At 35.4% G+C, this 19,448-nt stretch overlaps 1 protein-coding gene across 2 annotated transcripts; it reads right to left on the bottom strand.

Annotated features, from left to right (window-relative positions):
• Nucleotides 1-1,142: 1,142 nt before the first annotated feature.
• Nucleotides 1,143-9,632, bottom strand: LOC18428884 (F-box protein At4g02760). Of its 2 annotated transcripts, none has more exons than XR_966494.3 (13): nucleotides 8,717-9,619; nucleotides 6,207-6,382; nucleotides 4,010-4,201; nucleotides 3,806-3,916; nucleotides 3,387-3,472; nucleotides 3,145-3,266; nucleotides 2,689-2,753; nucleotides 2,507-2,573; nucleotides 2,300-2,362; nucleotides 2,117-2,181; nucleotides 1,960-2,034; nucleotides 1,603-1,865; nucleotides 1,143-1,515 (listed from the first exon to the last, which is right to left on the bottom strand). XR_966494.3 is itself a non-coding variant. In XM_006838181.4 (13 exons), the coding sequence occupies exons 1-12, from the start codon at nucleotides 9,185-9,187 to the stop codon at nucleotides 1,629-1,631; spliced, it is 1,716 nt and encodes a 571-aa protein (XP_006838244.3). In that variant the 5' UTR covers nucleotides 9,188-9,632; the 3' UTR covers nucleotides 1,143-1,515; nucleotides 1,603-1,628. The 2 variants fall into 2 exon arrangements, 1 of the variants encoding a protein (XP_006838244.3); XM_006838181.4 differs by having other exon boundaries at nucleotides 1,603-1,851; nucleotides 8,717-9,632.
• Between the last annotated feature and the right edge of the window lie 9,816 nt (nucleotides 9,633-19,448).

Raw genomic sequence — 19,448 nt, 5'->3', positions numbered from 1 at the left:
CAATTTCACAAAGTTGAGCATATCACAAAGTTTGATAAAAAAAATTTGAACTTTAAGCTTGGTCAATGGAATAAATGCAACCACCCAATTTCACATCCAATGGTCAAGATTAATTGTGATTATCTTGTACTAAAGGTAAATGTTCTCATTCTATACTTTTCCTATATATAATAGATATGTTTATTATAAAGAGATTCGTTGTTCCTTACCCAACTTCACCTTAATTGCTATTTGAACAAATATTACAATCAACTTTGCTTTTGGTAAAAGTTATATCGGTCCGAGTGAGGATAGCATTTCTTTTCTGTATGTCCATAGAGATTTGAAAAATTCAAACATCTCTGAGAAGTGGCAATAGACCGGATCAACTTACAAAAGCGAAACAATTGCTTCATAGCCAGCCATCCATAATATCAAATGACAAGGTACCTAGAGTTTCCTATGAGAAAGAGAATAGGAATGAAGGGAGCGCAATAGAAAAAAAGTGAAGTTTGTATAATGTCGAGGCTCTAAATATTCAAAGTAAAACGCATCTTTAAATAGTGTCGAATAATATAGCTTCAATACTGAAAATCTTTGTGATAGCCTTAAAATATATTTTTATTTTTAATTATAAAATTTAAAGCTTCAAAAATAGTGTAGATCGAACACACCTATAAAAACTTCAAAAATGTATTACAAGATGCAATATTTTGAAAACTTAAAATCCATTTATTTGAAATCTATTTTTTTCTCATGTCCATACATCTTGATATCGAGATTATCAATTTGATGATATTCGAGCATCAAAACAACTTTTAATGAAATTTTTAAAGTGAGCTCTAATTTATTGTTTAGAGCCCCGGCTTTATAAAAACTTTTTCCATAAAGAAATAGATACTTCTTTTTCTATTAAACATTCATCCTCATTCCCACCCAACTTAAAGCCTCGGCTTTATAAAAACTTTTTCCATAAAGAAATAGATACTTCTTTTTTCTATTAAACATTAATCCTCATTCCCACCCAACTTGGGTTATGAGTACGAATGGTATATATATTTTTTAAAGTTCTTCAAAAAGATGTGAAAAAAATCGAGAGAAAGAGGGGACAAGAAAAGAGCGGGGAGAAGAGCACGAGAAGTATTTCGCCTGGGCCGAAGAGAGAGAGCAAAGTAGATCTCGTGATATTATGAAATAAATGATAAGATTTCTGATATCATCCCAAGACGAGGAATGTTGATCTGGAAAATAGCCACATACAGCCCGCCATGTTTGCAAATGAAGAATCTAAGAAGGCCCCAACATATCATGGGAGGATACTTATTTACATTTGCTTATTTCATGACTCAATCACCAACAGTATCCACCGTCCCTAACAATAATGGATGGATGTGCATGCCCACGGCATACCAAAAAAAAGCTGTTTCCATAGTCATGCAAACATCAAATTTGCAGCTACTCCTTTCCATTCAAAAACCAACTACTGTCATACGTCGGCTTCATAACCATTCCATCTTTCCACAGGTTCACCCAGATCTGATTGCCATGAGCAAGGAAAAAAGGTCAATCTTTCATATGCACGCACGTGGACACACACAGAGCGAGAAGAGAGAGAGAACTAACCCATCAATAATGAACCAAAGACCTTGCTAATATCTATACGGAGAATCGTTTCCATCAGAGAACTCATCGTAGAGGTCATTGTGGGCATTCTGACTGTCTTCATTGCCACTGCCCGGATCGTTGCTGTAGCTGCTATAAGAAGAACTCGGAAAGGGGATACTGTATGATGATGCCCTATCGCTCATATGTAGAGCCGCACTATCATCACTATTGATATCGCTATCTATCATATGCTCCAGTTCGGTAAAGCTGCAAAAGGCCACCTACTCAATGTGATTTATAGTGCACGTATGGTTCTCCACTAACTCAAATCAAGGACATCTAATATTGTTATAGCATGGGTGAGGTCAAGAATACCTCCTGTCCAAAGGAAAGTCGGCTACTATTCGAATCTCAGGTCTCTCTGATTGAACTCGTGATATATGCTCCTGGCTGAAAGAGAAGGTAAGAGTTAGCTTATTTACAAGGTGATTTGGTAGGCCCAAACGTGATTTAGGTAAACAAAATTTATTACCTTGGTGTATAGCATCGGTTGTACCAATCATCATCAGAAGCCAAACCATCTTTATTTGAAATATCCTGTCAAAGCCACAATGTTTAGAAGAAAACTAGAGTGATAAATGTCAACATTCTACAACGTTAAACAATTAAACCATATGAGAGCAACAACTTAAACAAAGCAAAAAAATCAACTCACAAAGAATCTAAGAAACTGTAAATCTCCAGTATGAATTGCTGATAAGAAACGGTTAACTTCCACCTGAAAATGGAACAACAAAACAATTAGTTGGGATTTTTTGAGGTGGAGAGAGAGAGAGGGAGAGAGAGCGCAAAACAATTGTTTTTTTTCCCCTTTTTTTGGGGCGGGGGAGGGGGTAGTGAGGGCAAGAGAGAGAGAGAGTACTTCTTTCAGATGCATGCAGTCACGTAAAATCAGAGTCTCCAATAAAGACTCCGTTTCAGTTAGGCTCCTGAAAGCAACACCATGGAACAGAATAGGTTCAATAGATACAGTAAAAAGAAATAAAAAATAGACCAAAATAACTCTTAATGTTTCTTTTTGCAGTTGGTGGAAATTAAGCACACCTTAGAAATAAGCCACAAATGGAATAGGCGCTTGACAGGTCCAGAAACCTAAGGTTACGGAAGCCCTGCAGAGAAAGACCAATTGATCTATAAAGTAATTTAAAACCCCATATTAAGCATTCATGCTTGATGCAAAACTCGAAGATTTCATCATAGAGCTCCCAATTTTTTAGATGAATTCATTCAGCAGAGGAAATGAAAATCACACGCTTTAAACTAAAACAAAAAGTAAAATGTAAGTTTACATGAAACAGATATCAAAGAAGGCGAATTTCTTAAAACCATTTGCTATTTGTTGTTGCATTTCTTAAGGTAATTATGACCAATACTCTTTGGACATGAAAACCCAGTGGTTAAGAGCTTCATCAATAGGGAAACCAATCCACAACAGGAACTTCAACAAGTTGATCCTTGTTACATAAATTTTAATGCAACAAATAATTACTCAGTGTGTACCTTACAAAGTATACGGACTTTCTGATCACTGAGTTTGAAAGCCCTGATAGCCAATGATGATATTAGAGGACACCCATTCACCAGTTCAGCACATGTTGCGGATTTCAAACTTTCATCCCTTCCTGATATTGAGAGATGGGATATCAAATATAAAAGGGTAAAAATTTGTATCTAGCCAAAAGAAAAAGTTAAAAAATGCGACCACAAGGAAAAGATGCCCTTGAAGAAGACAGCAAGTATACCTGATTTAGCTGATTCAATGACTAAACGTTCCAGGCCACGGCAGGATGAACTGAGAGTCTTCAGAGCTTGTCGGAGCTCAATATGCCTGTTAATATCAATCCAAACAAGAAACAGTCATCTGACTGCACAGGACAATACTTGTACACATGGACATATACACCTGCATGCTATGACCCCCCTACACACTCCCAAGCATCATCTCACATGCACACATACAGATGCAAACACACATATCAGCATTCGCACCAACATATATAGATGCTTCAAAAATAGAGATGGTTCCTGTTAAAAGGAGAAAAGTAGTGATGAAAATAAAGAAAACTAATAATTTGAAATACAAATCAATTGCAATATTTCTACTCAAGTCATATTTTAGTATCTTAGTGCCCTTAAAAGATTTAGTAGAAGAGTAACTTACAGGCCCAAGACTTCGAGATCAATGAGGGACGGACAAACAGATAATGCTGCACAGAATGAAGCATTGTCCATCCTTTCGATGTTGTAAAGGTGCAATCTCTTCAAAAGAGCACTTCAAACATAGAGAAGAAAAATAATTAGCACAGGTCTACTTAGCAGTACAAGGCATAAAATATCAGACGCCAAGAAATAAAATCCACCCTACCCAATAGCACCATTATCCATGCTCAAGGATGATAAGCATGTCCTGGTCAGGACACTGGTCTCCCTCCCCTGCATGGATCTTCTAGAATGCCATGAATCTAAACTATCCACAGACCTCTGAGTGAAATCAACAGCAGATCCATACGATCGCTCTGTCTCAGAAGGTTCCGAAATTATGCCAAGCCTAAGTGACCTGATTAGATAATATAAGGTTTAGCCAAATGAAATATTTGAATGAGTAAAATCAAAGCAATTTCACAAACCAACAGAAGGAACAGAAGAAATTAAACTCAAAGGAAATTAATTCCCAAACAACAGTCTACAAACAGCATAATGCGGCAATTAACAATACCCAATCCTATACAACAGTTAGTCTTCCAGTTCAGTTATGCAGTTGAGCAGTTACAACCTTTTGCATATTTGCTCAAAGCGATTTCACAAGCCAACGTAAGAAATAGAAGAAATTAAACTCAGAGGAAATTAATTCCCGAACAACGGTCTACAAACAGCATAACACAGCAATTAACGATACCCATTCCTATACAAAAATTAGTCTTCCAGTTCACTTATGCAGTTGAACAATCACAACCTTTTGTGATTTTGTTCATAAGATAACTAGATTTTGTTCATAAGATAAGAAAATATACAGTGAGTAACATTTGAATGTCCAACTCCCATTTCTATTCCACATGTCGACAGTCGACTTCTTGTCCATTTTTGTTTCCGACAAAATGTTCAATAAATGGAAAAACTTGCAATCCATACCACAGTTTGAAAATTTTCCGACCCAGATAGGATATCGTCAATCTGGATCAGGAATCATCCATCACTGATCCGGTTCCTTGTCTGAATCAGTGAAAAATTATATATTGTTAAGTTGGCTAGGAGGGATTTTCTTCATTCACCATGTTGGGGGTTCAAGACTCCTCCATGCCTATTACAACTTTATAACGGTGCAGTTCCCTCTTCTTCTTTTTTTCTTTTGTTTGAAGTTAAAAAAGATGCACTCTTGGACTCAAACCCTGGACCTTGTGTAAACGGGTCAAAAGTGCTCCCAACTAGGCCATCTGTGCCAACTTGATTAAAATGTACATATTTTATCATATGTAGATTTTTTAGTTTTCTTTTATTTAAAAAAGATTTGCCAGATTGAGCCAGATCGCTGATCCGGCTGATCCAAATTGGGATTGGTGGGTTGGACAATCCACCCCCATGATCCATTTTTAAAAACACTGATCCACACCAAATATATTGTTTCTAAACTCATCAGATGAGTTCCAAATCTTCCATACAGCAATTCAAATAAGGATCATCCTTGACATTCAAATCATACACAAGGTAAACTATAGAGTCAATCAATTAAATAACAAAAGCAAACATGCATAATGTGGATCATGCAGTGTCTTTTATCCTTCAAATCCCACCCCTATCCTTCTAACTGTAATACATTAACTTGAATGCAGATCCGATAAAGTCCACATACCACAATTGCCATGTTACAACAATGCACAAAAGGGAAAAGAAAACTTAGGTAAAAAATTTACCAATAACATAAGGACTATAAGAACATAATTCCAGGTGAGATAGCAATTTAAATAGGGAGTATCAACATACCAAACTCCCATGGGAACTCCAAAAGATAAATTAAACTTCAACCAGCAATATCCCAATCAAACATTTAATCATAATGCATATAACCCAGAATATGATCTAGGTGGTTTATAGTCTTGTCCCTGACAGGCTTAGTTAGTCTCTTGCAAAACAGAAAGCATGCATCTTAATTAGAAAGGCATGCCTCAGTATCGACTGAAATTAGAGTCTGGACCATTGTAAAACTAAAATAGAGGCTCTCCAATGCAGTTTTCAAATGTCCACTCATAGTTTGGTCTTTATATTGAGTCCAATATGTGCCAATACATCTGCAACAGAATAGTACGATCTGCATAGTATATATTGCAAGAATAAATCCAAACAAGCTCTAAACCACTCAATTAATGAGGCATAGCTTCAAAATCATTAAACTTCATGCACGAAATAGATATTAAACCTAATAGAAACAAAAGAATAAATAAAACCAGGTCACAAAAAGTTTGCACAACACAAGTCTTATAATTCCAAGGATAAAGGAAAACTCGTATGTATTAGACAAACAGATATATAAAACATTCAAATTAAATGAAGGGGATTTCAAATCTTACTGGAGGTTTCCTCCTGCCCTCTGGATCATTGTATTCACTGTTGCGTTGCTGATCTTTGGTGATCTTGATGTCAACTCAAGATCAGCATAACATGAAGGATCAACAGAGCACTTGTTAAACAATGAACAAGTTGCCCCAGCCTGGCAAAGGCTCCTTGTGTCCAGCTTTGAGAAGACCTTCAATAAAAAACAACCATAAATTATTATAATGCCCTATATAGCAACTACTTGAATAACATTTCATCAAGATCACATGGAACAAAATCAAAACTATATCAAAATACTATCAATGAAATATGGACAGATTCATGACTAAATATCAGAGATTTGTGCCGGAAATATGTTGTTAACTTGTGTCAATAAGCAAAAAGCCTCTAACTAAGTTTATTAGACAATAGTAAGTTGAGAGACGAATGAACTTTCAGTGACAATAGGTCTACATCAAGGATCAATATTGAGCCCGTACCTCTTTGTCTTAGTTATGGATGACTTAACTAGGCACCTACAGGATGAGGTACCGTGGTGCATGTTGTTCACAGATGACATAGTTTTGATCGATGAGACCCGAGACGGCATCAACACAACGTTAAAACTTTGGAGGGACGCTCTAAAATCCAAAGGTTTTAAAATTAGCTGGACTAAAACATAGTACATGGAATGCAATATTAGTAATAATAGAAGTAGAGACGAGGAAGTAATTCATATTGACAGCCAGGAAGTACAAAAAAGACCATACTACCGACATCTGAGGTCGATAATCCAAGAAAATTGAGAGATTGAGGAAGATGCCGTACACAGATTTAGAGCTGGGTGGGCGAAATGGAGATGTACAATTGGAATTTTATGTGATCGCCCACATACCAATGAAGCTGAAGGGCAACTGTGAGACCATCTTTGCTCTATGGAGCTGAAAGTTGGGCAGCCAAAAAACAATATACCCATAGAATGAGTGTAACGGAGATGAGGATGTTGAGATGGATGAGTGGCACGACAAGAACGGATAAAATTCAAAATGTATCCATTCGATAGAATTAGGTGTGGCACCAATAGGCGATAAGATGAGAGAGAGTAGACTTAGGTGGGCTGGCCATGTGTGGGGCCGACCAAGTACAGCACCCGTTAGGAGGTGCGCGTTAGTTCAAGTGGAAGGACTTAAAAGGGCAAGAGGTAGGCCCAAAAGGATGTGGTTGGAAGTAGGTTGGAAAGATATGAGACTTATGACTTCACTGATGGTATGACCTTTAATAGAGTAGAATGATGGACTAAGATTTGTGTAGCCGACCCCAATTAATTGGGAAAAAATGCCATAATGATGATGATGATGAGACCATAGTAAGTTGATGTAGATACTCACAAATATTCCTATGGCATAGTTAAAGCGAAAGGAAAAACTATACACCTTGCAAGAACGAACATATGAAAAGAAGCTGGTTCCTTAGTAGTTAGTTCTATCTGAAAACGAAAGGAAGCTATTAACTATACACCTTGCGAGAATGAACATATGAAAAGGAGCAGGTTCCTTAGTAGTTAGTTCTATCTGATGGGAACTCAAAACAAATAAATAAAACAAAAAAGAGTAAATAGCTACAACTCTAAAGTTTGGAGCTTGCTCCAGAGCATGTTTAACATGATCCTAGCTAACCTTGTTCCTCACATCCTCATTTTGTATATATATTTTTTTCCTATAGATCGAATATCAGTATAACTTACCGGACGGAAATGTAATTGAACAATTGTGATGAAAAAACTGGATCCCAGTTACTAGTTATCAGCAATGAAAGGGAATTACAAACAATTTTGGATGAGTAGAACGGGATCCAATAACAACTTCAAATCTTAGCACATGAGAAACACAAATATTCAGCACAAGAACTCTTCAAAATTTTGAAGTCAAGCTACATTTGTTTTGTTGATGATGAAAATTTTTATCAGGATTCCAAGCCAAACAACTGAAGATCAGAATAAAGAAACGAGCCAGAAAGCCAAATAATAGATATTGCAGCTTCTTCTATAGCTCCAATGATATACAAATCCAAATTACTTGAATTTCAACTCCTTCTATAGCTCAATTGATATAAGAAGGTCCAAAGCATTCTTCACCAATTGAGAAAATTTTCATATCAAATATTTTGACATGAAAAGCAACTTTTCAAAATCTACTGCTACATTGATTTTAACAAAAATTTTAAAAAAATTAAGAAATCTCTTGTAATAGTGAATGTGAAACAAAAAATAGTTTAACAGAAAGAGACACGTACATGGCAATACAAACAGAAAATTTAGTCTCAGAGAAAATATCAAAATTCTGAGTAAATCCAACAATTAACTCATGACATAAAAATCAATCCAATCACTGATAATTCACATACATGTATTTCCCGAAGCAAATGAGTTAACTTGTAATTAACCGAAAAAGAAGGAACTATAAAACACAAAGCATCATTTTCATCTAAAAGAATAAGAAAAATAAGTATACCAATGATAACAGAGATAGGGTAGAGAGATGTTTACTTGGATAGTCAGATCGGAACCAAGAGGCCAGACTACTGAATTGTGAAAAGAGGCTCGCTTACGAGCCAATCTCTCAGCAGATTCTCTCAATAGAGAGCTCAGCTGCAGCGTCTCCTCAACAAATTCATCCTTTGAAGACTCCGATTCTTTTCTATCCATCATTTGCTCAAGAGCCACGTCCAGAGCCTCAGAATCAGAGAATCCTAACAATGATTCAATCACCTGCTCCATAACTCCCGATCTCAAAACCCTAGACTCTTCTACAACACAAAAACTCGAAGCCCTAGAGTTTTCAGACAAGCAGAAGTTCGAGGCCCTAGGGCTCTCAGAAAAGGGGAAGCTCGGAGCTCTAGGGGTTTCTGGTGAACAAAACATGGAGGCCCTAGGGTTTTCTAGTGTGCGTAACTCGCCATCGGTGCCTGAAAAATCGCAGCAGGCGCGCTTTGTTTGCCATGGATGAGATAGAATCATCTTATTTTGGAAGGGTTTACTGTAAATGGAGAATAGAGATAAGCACAAGAGTAAATGAGAAGGTAAAGATAGTAGAGAGAGAGAGAGAGAGAGAGAGAGAGGAGGAATCCAAATAAGAACTGAAATTGTGCGCAAATGAAAACGGAGAGGTTTCTCCTGGAGGTAGCAGGACTGAAACTAGAGTCCAGCGTTTTCTCTTTCTTAGGGCAAACGCGCCAGTTGTCGAGGAGTTTAGATAGAGAACCAGTATCTTTCAGAAAAGATTTTATTTTGTGTGGAGCATAACGGAAAAATGGAGTGTGGATTGTGTACTCTCAAATATGTACGCTTCCTGTGAAAATCTCAAAAATATGGTTCGGGTGGCAACGGGTTGCTATGGGTCGGTCCGGTTGGACCCGGACCAGAATCCATTCGGGTCCAGATTTTAGACCTAGACTCGATCCATTTGGTTCAAAACTTGGACTCATACTCATACGCATCGGGTCTCGAATCTATCCTATTGGGTCCACCGTCTGATCGGGTCCATAGTCACTCTCACTACAAGCTTTTTTTTTTGTTTTTTGTTTTCTATAAGAAGATTATGAATTCTTACTGCATACGATCATTAATACACCCAAACGAATACGGCTTAAAGTATTTTATTTCTTTCAGTTTATGATTACTGGTCAGGTCCAACCGAACCCGGGCCCGAATAGTGGTCAGATCCAGGTTTTGGACCTGAACCGACCCGCTGAGTCCAGATGTTGAATCCATACCCATACTCGTTTGAGTATACCCGGCGGGTCCCGAGTCGAGTCTAGGTCCATTGCCACCCCTAATTATATCTAAGTAGGGCTGATAATAGACCGGCTCGGTAACAAAAAGGTCGAGTCGGGCCACAAATTGTGATCCAATGGGCAGGGTTAGAGCCGATGCTGGCCCTGTTCAACGTGGCCCAATCCTTTTTTCCCTTGAGTTTCCTTTATTTTTGCCTCATTTGTTTTTGACCCGACCCTCCCTAACAGGGCTAGGGCGAGGCTTGGGTCTGTCCTATGGGGGCGCCACCCGTAATCCTAAGTGGACCATTAAATATGATTGAAGTATAAAGATAATGTCATCGTATTGGCGAATTGTATCGCCGTTAAATGTTTACATCGTGTTGGAGAGAGAGATCGGATGATAACTATAATTTGTGATGCCATGAACTGCGGTTTGACTTTGGTCATCAGGGACCGTTAGCATGATTCATATGTGCTCTTTTTTTTTTCCTTTTTTTTTTATTTATTTTTTAATATTTACATGATTCATATGTTGATAATATCAAGATCATGAAGCTATCGTCTATGGGTTGGAGGGCAACCTATTCAACCACATGCTATACTCAATAAAAAAAATTTAATTCCGATGGATTTAAAAAAATAATGTCTCAAGATTGAATAGAAATCATCAAAATTTTTAAGGGTGAGATCTAAGTGTTAGAAAACTCAAAAATCAATTTTCTTCTATTGAATGTAATCATCTATCAAATTTTCTATAGTTTTCAAATTTTGGATAAAAAAAGAAATCTTTCCAAATTAGTCTTCTTTCTGAAAGAGTACGTGTACAGTATACTCCTGTGGGATCACGATATACACCCTCAAAAGTATCTATATTGTGTTATCATGTAGGTTTCCTACAGTTTTCTAAAGCGCTAACTATCAATGTAGAACGGCAATAATAGATATTCAAATTTATCTTTATTTGCTATTCTATTAAGAAAGTACAAGCAAAAGGTGCTGATGTTGTGCTATCATTTCGGTTTCCTACAATTTCCTAGCACACCCCGACTGTCAAGTGTCGACTATGCCCGCTACGTTCGCTCAACGTATCTTCGCTTCTCCTGACACTTTGATAAGAGGAATGAAAGCCCCCAAGTGTCCCTTGTTAGGCTAGGGTAGAGCCAAGAGGCAGTAGGAAACATTGATAGCACAAACTTTAGACATCCACCATAGGTTGAGAATCAATTCAAAAGTAAAAAATATGGAGAACTTGCCTCGGCTACTTTGGCATGAAGAAACTTTACCTGCATAAGTATTTGATCATCATCATCGTCAAAGCCTTTTTCGAACTGCATAAGTATTTGATATATTCCCCAATTACATGTTTGAGTCAGAAGCATTGCCCTACTCATTAGGCAAGTTGAGTTCAGCTCCATTGTATTCCTGTCTCTACACAAGACATTCCTTTCTGATTTCCATCTTCAGTAATGACTTTAGCAGCTCAAGTTTCTCTTCAACAATAGGAAATCTTCAACTAGATGTGCTACTAAATGAGCTCATTGGTTGCATATGAATTAGCCACTTTCATAGCTTCCTCTTCCAGGCAATTTCAGCTTCATTGGCTGAAAAATCAACATGATACTCTTACCGCATGCGATTTAATAATGAGAAATTGCGATGCTAGCACAAGCTTCTTATATAGGTGTAATGAGTCGATATTTAGCAATGCGTGTGCTGCGTCTTAATTGGACCGAAATAGCTATATCTGATTTTGGGATGTTTGTTAAGGTGGTGGTGAGATTCTTCTCCTCTATCGTAGCGTGGGAATCCAAGGCGTAAATTGACATTTAATCTACGCTTATCTGATACAATGTTCTAGAAGGAAACAGAACCATAAAGCTAAAGCTCCCATTCATGTTTATTATGAAATGAATACTCACTTGTTGTTGGTGTTTCTCAGAAAATAATTTACCTTCCCAAGAAGAAATGTGTATTCCTTTTGTTCTTATACCTAAAATGGTAAAATAATTTCTGCTCAAAATAAATTTCATGGTTTTCAAATCTTTGTTTTTTCATTTCAAATGATTGAGAGGAATCCAAGTTCACTTTGAAGAAAAAGGGGCCAAACTATCCACAATCTTCTGGGGCTGATTCGTTTGCGCTTAGCATATATTTTTTGTCTTGTATGAAAATACCCTTTCTATTTATTAGATATCACCAAAACACTGACTTGAAGATTTGGATGAATGGGGGAGTGAGATGCCCATTATACAAACTTGTTGCAAAGCATCAAAGTAAATTTTATATGTTTTCAATTCTTTGCTTTTTCATTTAAATGCTTGAGAGTAATTCAAGTTCACTGTGCAAAATAAAAGGACCAAAGCATTCACAATCTTCTAAGGCTGATTTGTATGCCCTTAACCTATATTTTCATCTTTGCAATTTTCCAGTGATGTCTTTTTTATTTGTTAAAAATCACCAAAACACTCAGACATGAAGATTTCGATGAATATGGGAATGACAAACCCATTATACAAACTTGTTGCAGTGCACATTGTATCGCTTTAAAAAGGGTGCTTGTGTGTGTTCGTTGAATGACTCGATTGCTCAGATGAAAAACAGTAACCAGATGCATACAATTAAAATGACAATTTCTTTATTGCTTAAAAAATAAAACAATTACAATGTGGCGTCGTTTGTACCCGGATTTGACAGAACTCGGACCCCTTTAGACCACCGGCATTTGGTACCGAGGAAGCCCTCTCACCAAGACTTGGCCATGCTATCGTCCAGAAAGAGGCGGAATCTCAAATGACTTAAGAAGCTAACTGCTCACGAGAGGCCCGTGTACCCTCCAAGTTCCCGATGATCGGCTCATGAACTTTCCAGTTACAAAGTGGGTAGTCCAAGTTTTCTCTTAGATTTTGGTGGTTTTTCCTAAAAATGAGAAGTTTTAGGTTCCTAGGGAATTTTTTGGTTGGAGGGCAATTTAGGAATTTTCTTCTAGGGTTAGGGGTATTTTGGGAACTATGTGTAATTTAGGTATTTTGGTAAAGTTCATGGCGAATTTGAAGATTATGGAATAGAGGCAATGGCACTTTGGGAAACTCAAGTTTCCTCTCTTTAGCGTGTGGGTTTGGGCTTAATTCTCCAATCCCAAAAATGAAGTTTAAGTTGGCTTTTATAGATACACCAAAACATGGGTAAAATATGAAAAGTTGGTGGGTGAAAAATCAAAAGCATGGCTCAAAAGAGGTGGATTATTAAAAGTAAATTCAAACTAGGCCTAAAACTAACAAAAACTGATACCTAGGCCTTGGAGTTTTCAATGATTTGCTTTGAGGAGGATTCCTTTTTCATCTGCCACCAATACCCATCAAATCATACTGTTTTTCCATAATTTCGGCCCTTTTTTCCATAAAGATGTCAAGCATCAACCACGATCATTTTGTAACAAATTTGAGTGAAAATCATCCATGATTCGTCAAGTTTCACTCATTTTGAGTTTCGATTTTTTATTTTTTGTAAAAAGTGAATGCTTATTTCTACACCACGTCATTATGCTCAAATTTGGCTATTATTTGACGATCAACAGGTAGATTCTTGTGGAAGCCCCAAAACTAATATTTGGCAAAATATTCGTCTCAAGATGATGTTGGATTAAGGAGATGTAGCTCTTTTAATTTTTACTATTTTTTACATTTGCAGCCTTATAAATTTAGGCAACTCTTAATATATCGATGTGCTTATCTCTGAGTTACAAAGTTCCTAATAAAAGTTTGGCTCAATCGTTATACGGATTGCGAGATATCGCTCATTGCTCTGAGAGTGAATGGAAGTCATGGGGATTGATATACATCACTTGTTGCGAACCTGCAAATTTTTTGTTCGATTCGACCTCGATCCGAGTTGAGAAACACACCAATCCACATATAAATAAAGAACCCATATAGCAAGCAACATCATACTAAAATTTGGGCTTATTTGACTACAGGAATCAAGAGATATGGCCCCCAAAGTTTTCCCAAAAATTTTGTGAGTTGCTGTAATTCTCATGAAAATGATGTACTACAAACGCAATATGGTATCTTGTTCATTTCTCTGTGGTCCCCCTGTCGTACACTAAAGATGATGCCAAAAAAATGCTTCTTGAGATCAAATTTGGCTGAAAGTCTTACCAAAGGCTTTCTTAATCATCATCTTCCTCCCACAAAAATTTTAAGCTTATTGGCCACTTATTTATTGGGTTTTGTTTTGTAAAGTTGGACTGATTTAGGTGGACTCTACCTGCAGTTCAAGGCGTGGGAGAAGGTATATCTCTCTCATCTGATAACGGATCAGGATCAAATTTGGACCCTAACCTTGCTATATTAATACCTCTAATCCATAAAGTTATTGTGTCATTTACATTTTTATATCTTCTAGAGTCTTTGTAAATTAGCCTTGGATCAATGTCATGGGATGAGATGAACGATTGAGTTTTGTCATATCATATTTTGGTTATCCTTTGTCTGATCGGTCTCATTTTTTGACAATGATATTATGGATTGAGGTTAAAACCTTCTGATTGCCATTCAATCTAATTTGACATGGATTTAAATATACCCTATCTACAAATGTTAGATCAATGTAGTGTGATGAATGGTTGACTTCATTGGGTCATATCTTGGTCCTCGGGCATCATATTGGCTTCGTTTCTGAAGGGACGCCTAAGGCCACCTTAGATTAAGTATTCAATGGTCTGATTATGATTTTGATATCTTTTGACCTAAATTTGACCCTACTCATTCCGAAGCATTCGATTGGTGATTTTAGCATGATTGGGCTTAGATCTTTCTCATTTTTGCCAAGAGCCCTCCTTTCATTATATTAAAAGAAATTTTCACCTTTTATTTATTATGAGACCGTTTTTTATGTGTTGCAGTCATTTCCATCGGTTCCTTCGGTATTCTGACAATTAAATGCATTGGGAATTTATTTGGTTGGACATCGTCACTCCTTGAGTCTAATGATATTTTATTTGAGACAAAATACCGCCAAACAATCATAAGTTTCTAAAAACAAACTTAAGAAGTCATTGTTTCATTGTTGTCATGTTCATTTTGACAATTCGGCAAACCCATACGTGAATTCTTTTTAATTTAATGCTAGCTTCCATATTCATTCTTGGAATTCTTTGATGAAGGAGGCCAAGATTTGCATTCAGGTTCTAGACCACGAGTCTACTTCGTACATAGTACATGAAGATTTGGTTCTCTATTCTAATAAAACTAGAAGAGGCACTCTAATAGCTCTTTTATTATGGCCTAAGTTCCAGATATCCATCCTAATGTTTTTTTTTTTTTTCTTTTTACCTCTTCTAATAATGTTACATTTTCACCCAAAGAAATTTAACCAAGATTGAAAAAGATAGATAGTATAAGATGGAAGGTACACTCATAAAGGGCTTGGACTTTTCCAAAGAACAGTGTCTTGTTTGCTTAGTCATGTTCAGTAGGAAATAGGTATAAATAACAGGCTGAAAAATCTAAACCGCAATCACAAACTCTCTTATAATTTATGTTGTAATATTTGGTGATCTCTATTACGTACTAACAAAAATTGGTGGAACCGAACAAATTGTGTTTCAGAGTCGGGAATTATAATAATTCATGTACTATTAAAGAAAGCAATGGAGATATAAATCTGTAGAATATTTTCTACAAATTTCTCTTTTGTATACGCAGAGTATAATAAATACCGTTATGAGAGAAATAAGGAAAATAAAACATATGTATTTTAGTTTGGAAGGAGAAATATGATGCATATCATAATAAAAAGGATTAAATAACCCACGATGGTGAGCATTTTAAATAGTTTCAACCCAAGAAAAGTAAATTAAATACTAGTTCTTCAAAAAAATTGAGAAAAAGTAGCCCGTAATGCCCTTTTGGGTCAATTATTATTGTATTCATTGCTCAATTTAAATTAAAGAATATTGTTTAAAAACATAAATTCACCATATTCTTGATTGAAAATGTGGGCCACACAACATTGAACTCTATTATTTTATATTCTGAAATAAATACATTATTGTATGAGAGATTCTCTTAAGTTACAATATCTAATAATAATAACATCATGTTCAACAAAAATAAAAATTAGTAAAGATCCTACCTTTAAAATCCAAACACAAAAGATAATGTAGAATATATTTCATAAACTACATAAATTTAACAAGGGGAGTACATCGTACATGTAATTCTAAGGCAAACTACCACATGTTTCATCATTTACTAGTATATAAACAAACTATGGATAAGCCATTCTTCTTGAAGTCAATGAACATTTCATCTCAGTTACCCATTTTTTAACACCAAAGATTGAGATCACATGTATTATTTTTCTATTTTTCTTTTAAAAGGTAGAATCAAGGTGCACCACTAAAATCCTTTGATTTTTTTTTTGGATGTTGGAAAAACATCTAATTGATCATTGATATTGAGATGCATAGATAAAGAGAAAAATGGAGACTTGAAGTTCTAGAAATAGTGTATCTTGCAGCACATTATGCGGACCGTCCATTTTCAAGATTTACTAGTTTCTTTGTTAACCATGTCTGTATATAGACTTCGTCAATTAGAGATTGCAGAAATAGTTTTTTTTGTGTCATGTTCTAATAAACTTTTAATAATTCAATTAGAGATTGCAGAAATAGCTTTTTATGTGTCATGTTCTAATAAACTTGTAATAATTCAATTAATGCAAGAAATCAGAGTCATATAAGTTTGTTTTCTTAGTACATGATCATTGTTGGTTATATGAGTTGTTTTTTTTTTGCTAGTTTATTATTGTGTATCCTGAGTGCGTATACCCTGGTTCATTGTTGGCTTTTTTTCTTGCTAGTTCTGTGGTTTATTTTTTTCCTTGCTTATTACATGAGTTTATTTATTTTTTGTTTGCTGGTTATTTTTAATTTTTGCTTGCTGGTTATTTTTAATTTTTGCTTGCTGGTTTTTATACTCTGTTTCGTAAATGAGCACACCAAAGGACGTTTATTAACTACTATATTATTATTTTTTCCTAATATAACTCTTCTTTAATTGATGATGGTTTGTCATTTTGTGAAGCTCTGGGAGATTGTCCTAAAAAAATTAAAATCTAACTCCACTTCCTTAGAAATTATTGTTTCATATACATGTGTATTTAGTATATTCCAGTTGATGTCATAGTTACTTTGACATGGATGCATGTATTGCAAGGGAATAAATCTTTTGATCTTTCAATAATTTGAGCATGAGTGAAACATTACTCACGCAAGAATTATCATGGAAAATAAAAATGAGAAGAATTAAGAACTGGAATTATACATCCAAGAAGAAAGAAAGCACTTAAAGAAAGTATACATAAAGTATAAACTCCGTAGATAGTCTTCTTTAATAAAAGAAAGTGTGAACACAATGTATAAACTCCATAAATATTATTATTTTTCTTTATATACTTTATTTTTCGGATTCGATCGATAACTAATGAAAATAATAATATCTAGCCAAGCTTTCTTATGGTTAAAAAGAACGTCGATATGGATTGGGAATCGTTGGGGTGAAACGGTTCCTGCTAAATATCAGGAACTGGCCAATATGTCCCATGACACTGCCACAGAACCAGTCAGTTCTATTAATGTAATAGTTAGAACCAATTCCACTTTTCTTTTTTTCTTTTTTTTACTTGTTTAATTTTTTTAATGACTTGTTCTATATACCAGGTTGCCAATCCAGATCTCCACTCCGCCAAAACAGATAAAAAAATTCGAATGGGCAGTCTGAGTCACCAATTAGTTTCTTTAAACGAAGGTTTCAAAAAATGGATTGATGGCCCAAATCGGGCATCCCAAAAATCATGTCGCATCGGTGGATCGACAATCTGTATCGAAGAATCTGTCGAATCGGCTAGTTTCAGCCTAAAAAAAGTTAAAAAAAAATTTAAAAACCTTAAAGATACTTAAAAACCTTTAAAATAGTGTTTTTGAAATTTTGAAAAAAAATTAGGGTTATTACATTACATACTTTCATTATTTTACAAAAATAAGTGAATAGTAAAACATTGTTTTTCTTTCTACATATCTATATCAGTGTTTAAAAAAGCGGATCGATGACCCGAATCGTTCACACCCATACCCTTATCTAATCGATGGATCGGATCGAAGAATCAGCACGTTTTATCCCAAAAGTTTTTCAAAAAATCACTATAAATCTCAAAAAATATTGTTTATTAAGTTTCAAAAAAATTAGGGGTTTTATATTTTGCAGTTTCATTATTTTCAAAAATATGTGAATATTGAGACGTTTCCCTGTTTGGCTCTGTATAAGTATTAATTATAATATGATATTATATTAAAACAAATTTAAAAAAAACTTCTATATTACAAGATTGAAAAAAATAATACCCCTTACAAATTGAAATTAGTATCACATCAAAGTATCAAACATTCAATTGTTCACTTTACTCATCCAAAATTAGATGCATTACAATTTACACCATGAATTATAAATTATGATAACACCTACCCATTTATCTTTTCAAATTAATAGCCTCTATCCCTTTATTAGAAGTAAAAATTGCATCAACATCCATTGAAACCATTTATCTTTTTAAATTAATAGCATCTGCCACTTTATCAGAAGTAGAAATTACACCACCATCCATTCAAAACAAATATTCTATGGACCCATAGCTCAAACCCAATGAAAGAAAACACACTCAATAAGCATATGAAATAGGCAAATAAATTTGCCGAAATAAAGACTCAAATTTTTTACTGATAAACTAGAGAATGACAAGACTGAAGCAGAACCACAGTAACAGTTATCAAAATTTGCTAAACACAATCAAAGAAAACATATGCTTCATAAATTAAAATTTACACCAGCATCCATCGAAACCAATCTTATGTGGACCCATAGCTCAAACCCAATGAAATAAAACCGCACTCAATAAGAAGATGAAATATGCAAATAAATTTGTTGAAATAAAGACTCAATTTTTTTATTGATGAACTAACGATGATGTCAATAATGAAGATATCTTAAAAAACAAAAAAACAAAAGGACGTCAGGGTTTCTGTAGGGTTTATCAAAATATCTTATCACAAAGAGAATAAATCTTCAATAAACAATAGAAAATCCTAAGGTACTCGTTTTCGATTGATTATGGCTGCAGAGGCTATAGGGCAAAAATCTCAAGATACTCATTGGTTTTCGATTGATTGTGGCTGTAGATGCTCGATTGATTGTGGCTACAGAGACTATAGGGAAGAAATCCTAAATCTTAAGGTACAATCGATTGTGGCTGCAGTAGGGCAAGACACAAGGCACTTTATCAAGCGACACTCCCAAATGCTCAACATGTACCCGGCTCCCAAACTCTCAAGGTTGGTGAGGGAGAGCGAAGCAGCCTCTCGCTAGGGTTTCTAATAGTGTGAAAGTCGGAATGAAATTTTGTGCTGCACAACTTTTCTATTTTGTATTTTTTAGATTTTTAAAATC

Source organism: Amborella trichopoda, chromosome 3, assembly GCF_054954075.1.
Source record: "Amborella trichopoda isolate Santa Cruz 75 chromosome 3, AtrichopodaSantaCruz75HAP2 v2.0, whole genome shotgun sequence".
Classification (NCBI taxonomy): Eukaryota; Viridiplantae; Streptophyta; class Magnoliopsida; order Amborellales; family Amborellaceae; genus Amborella; species Amborella trichopoda.
Note: the sequence above shows the minus strand (reverse complement) of the source record. Positions and strands in the feature narration are given on the sequence as shown.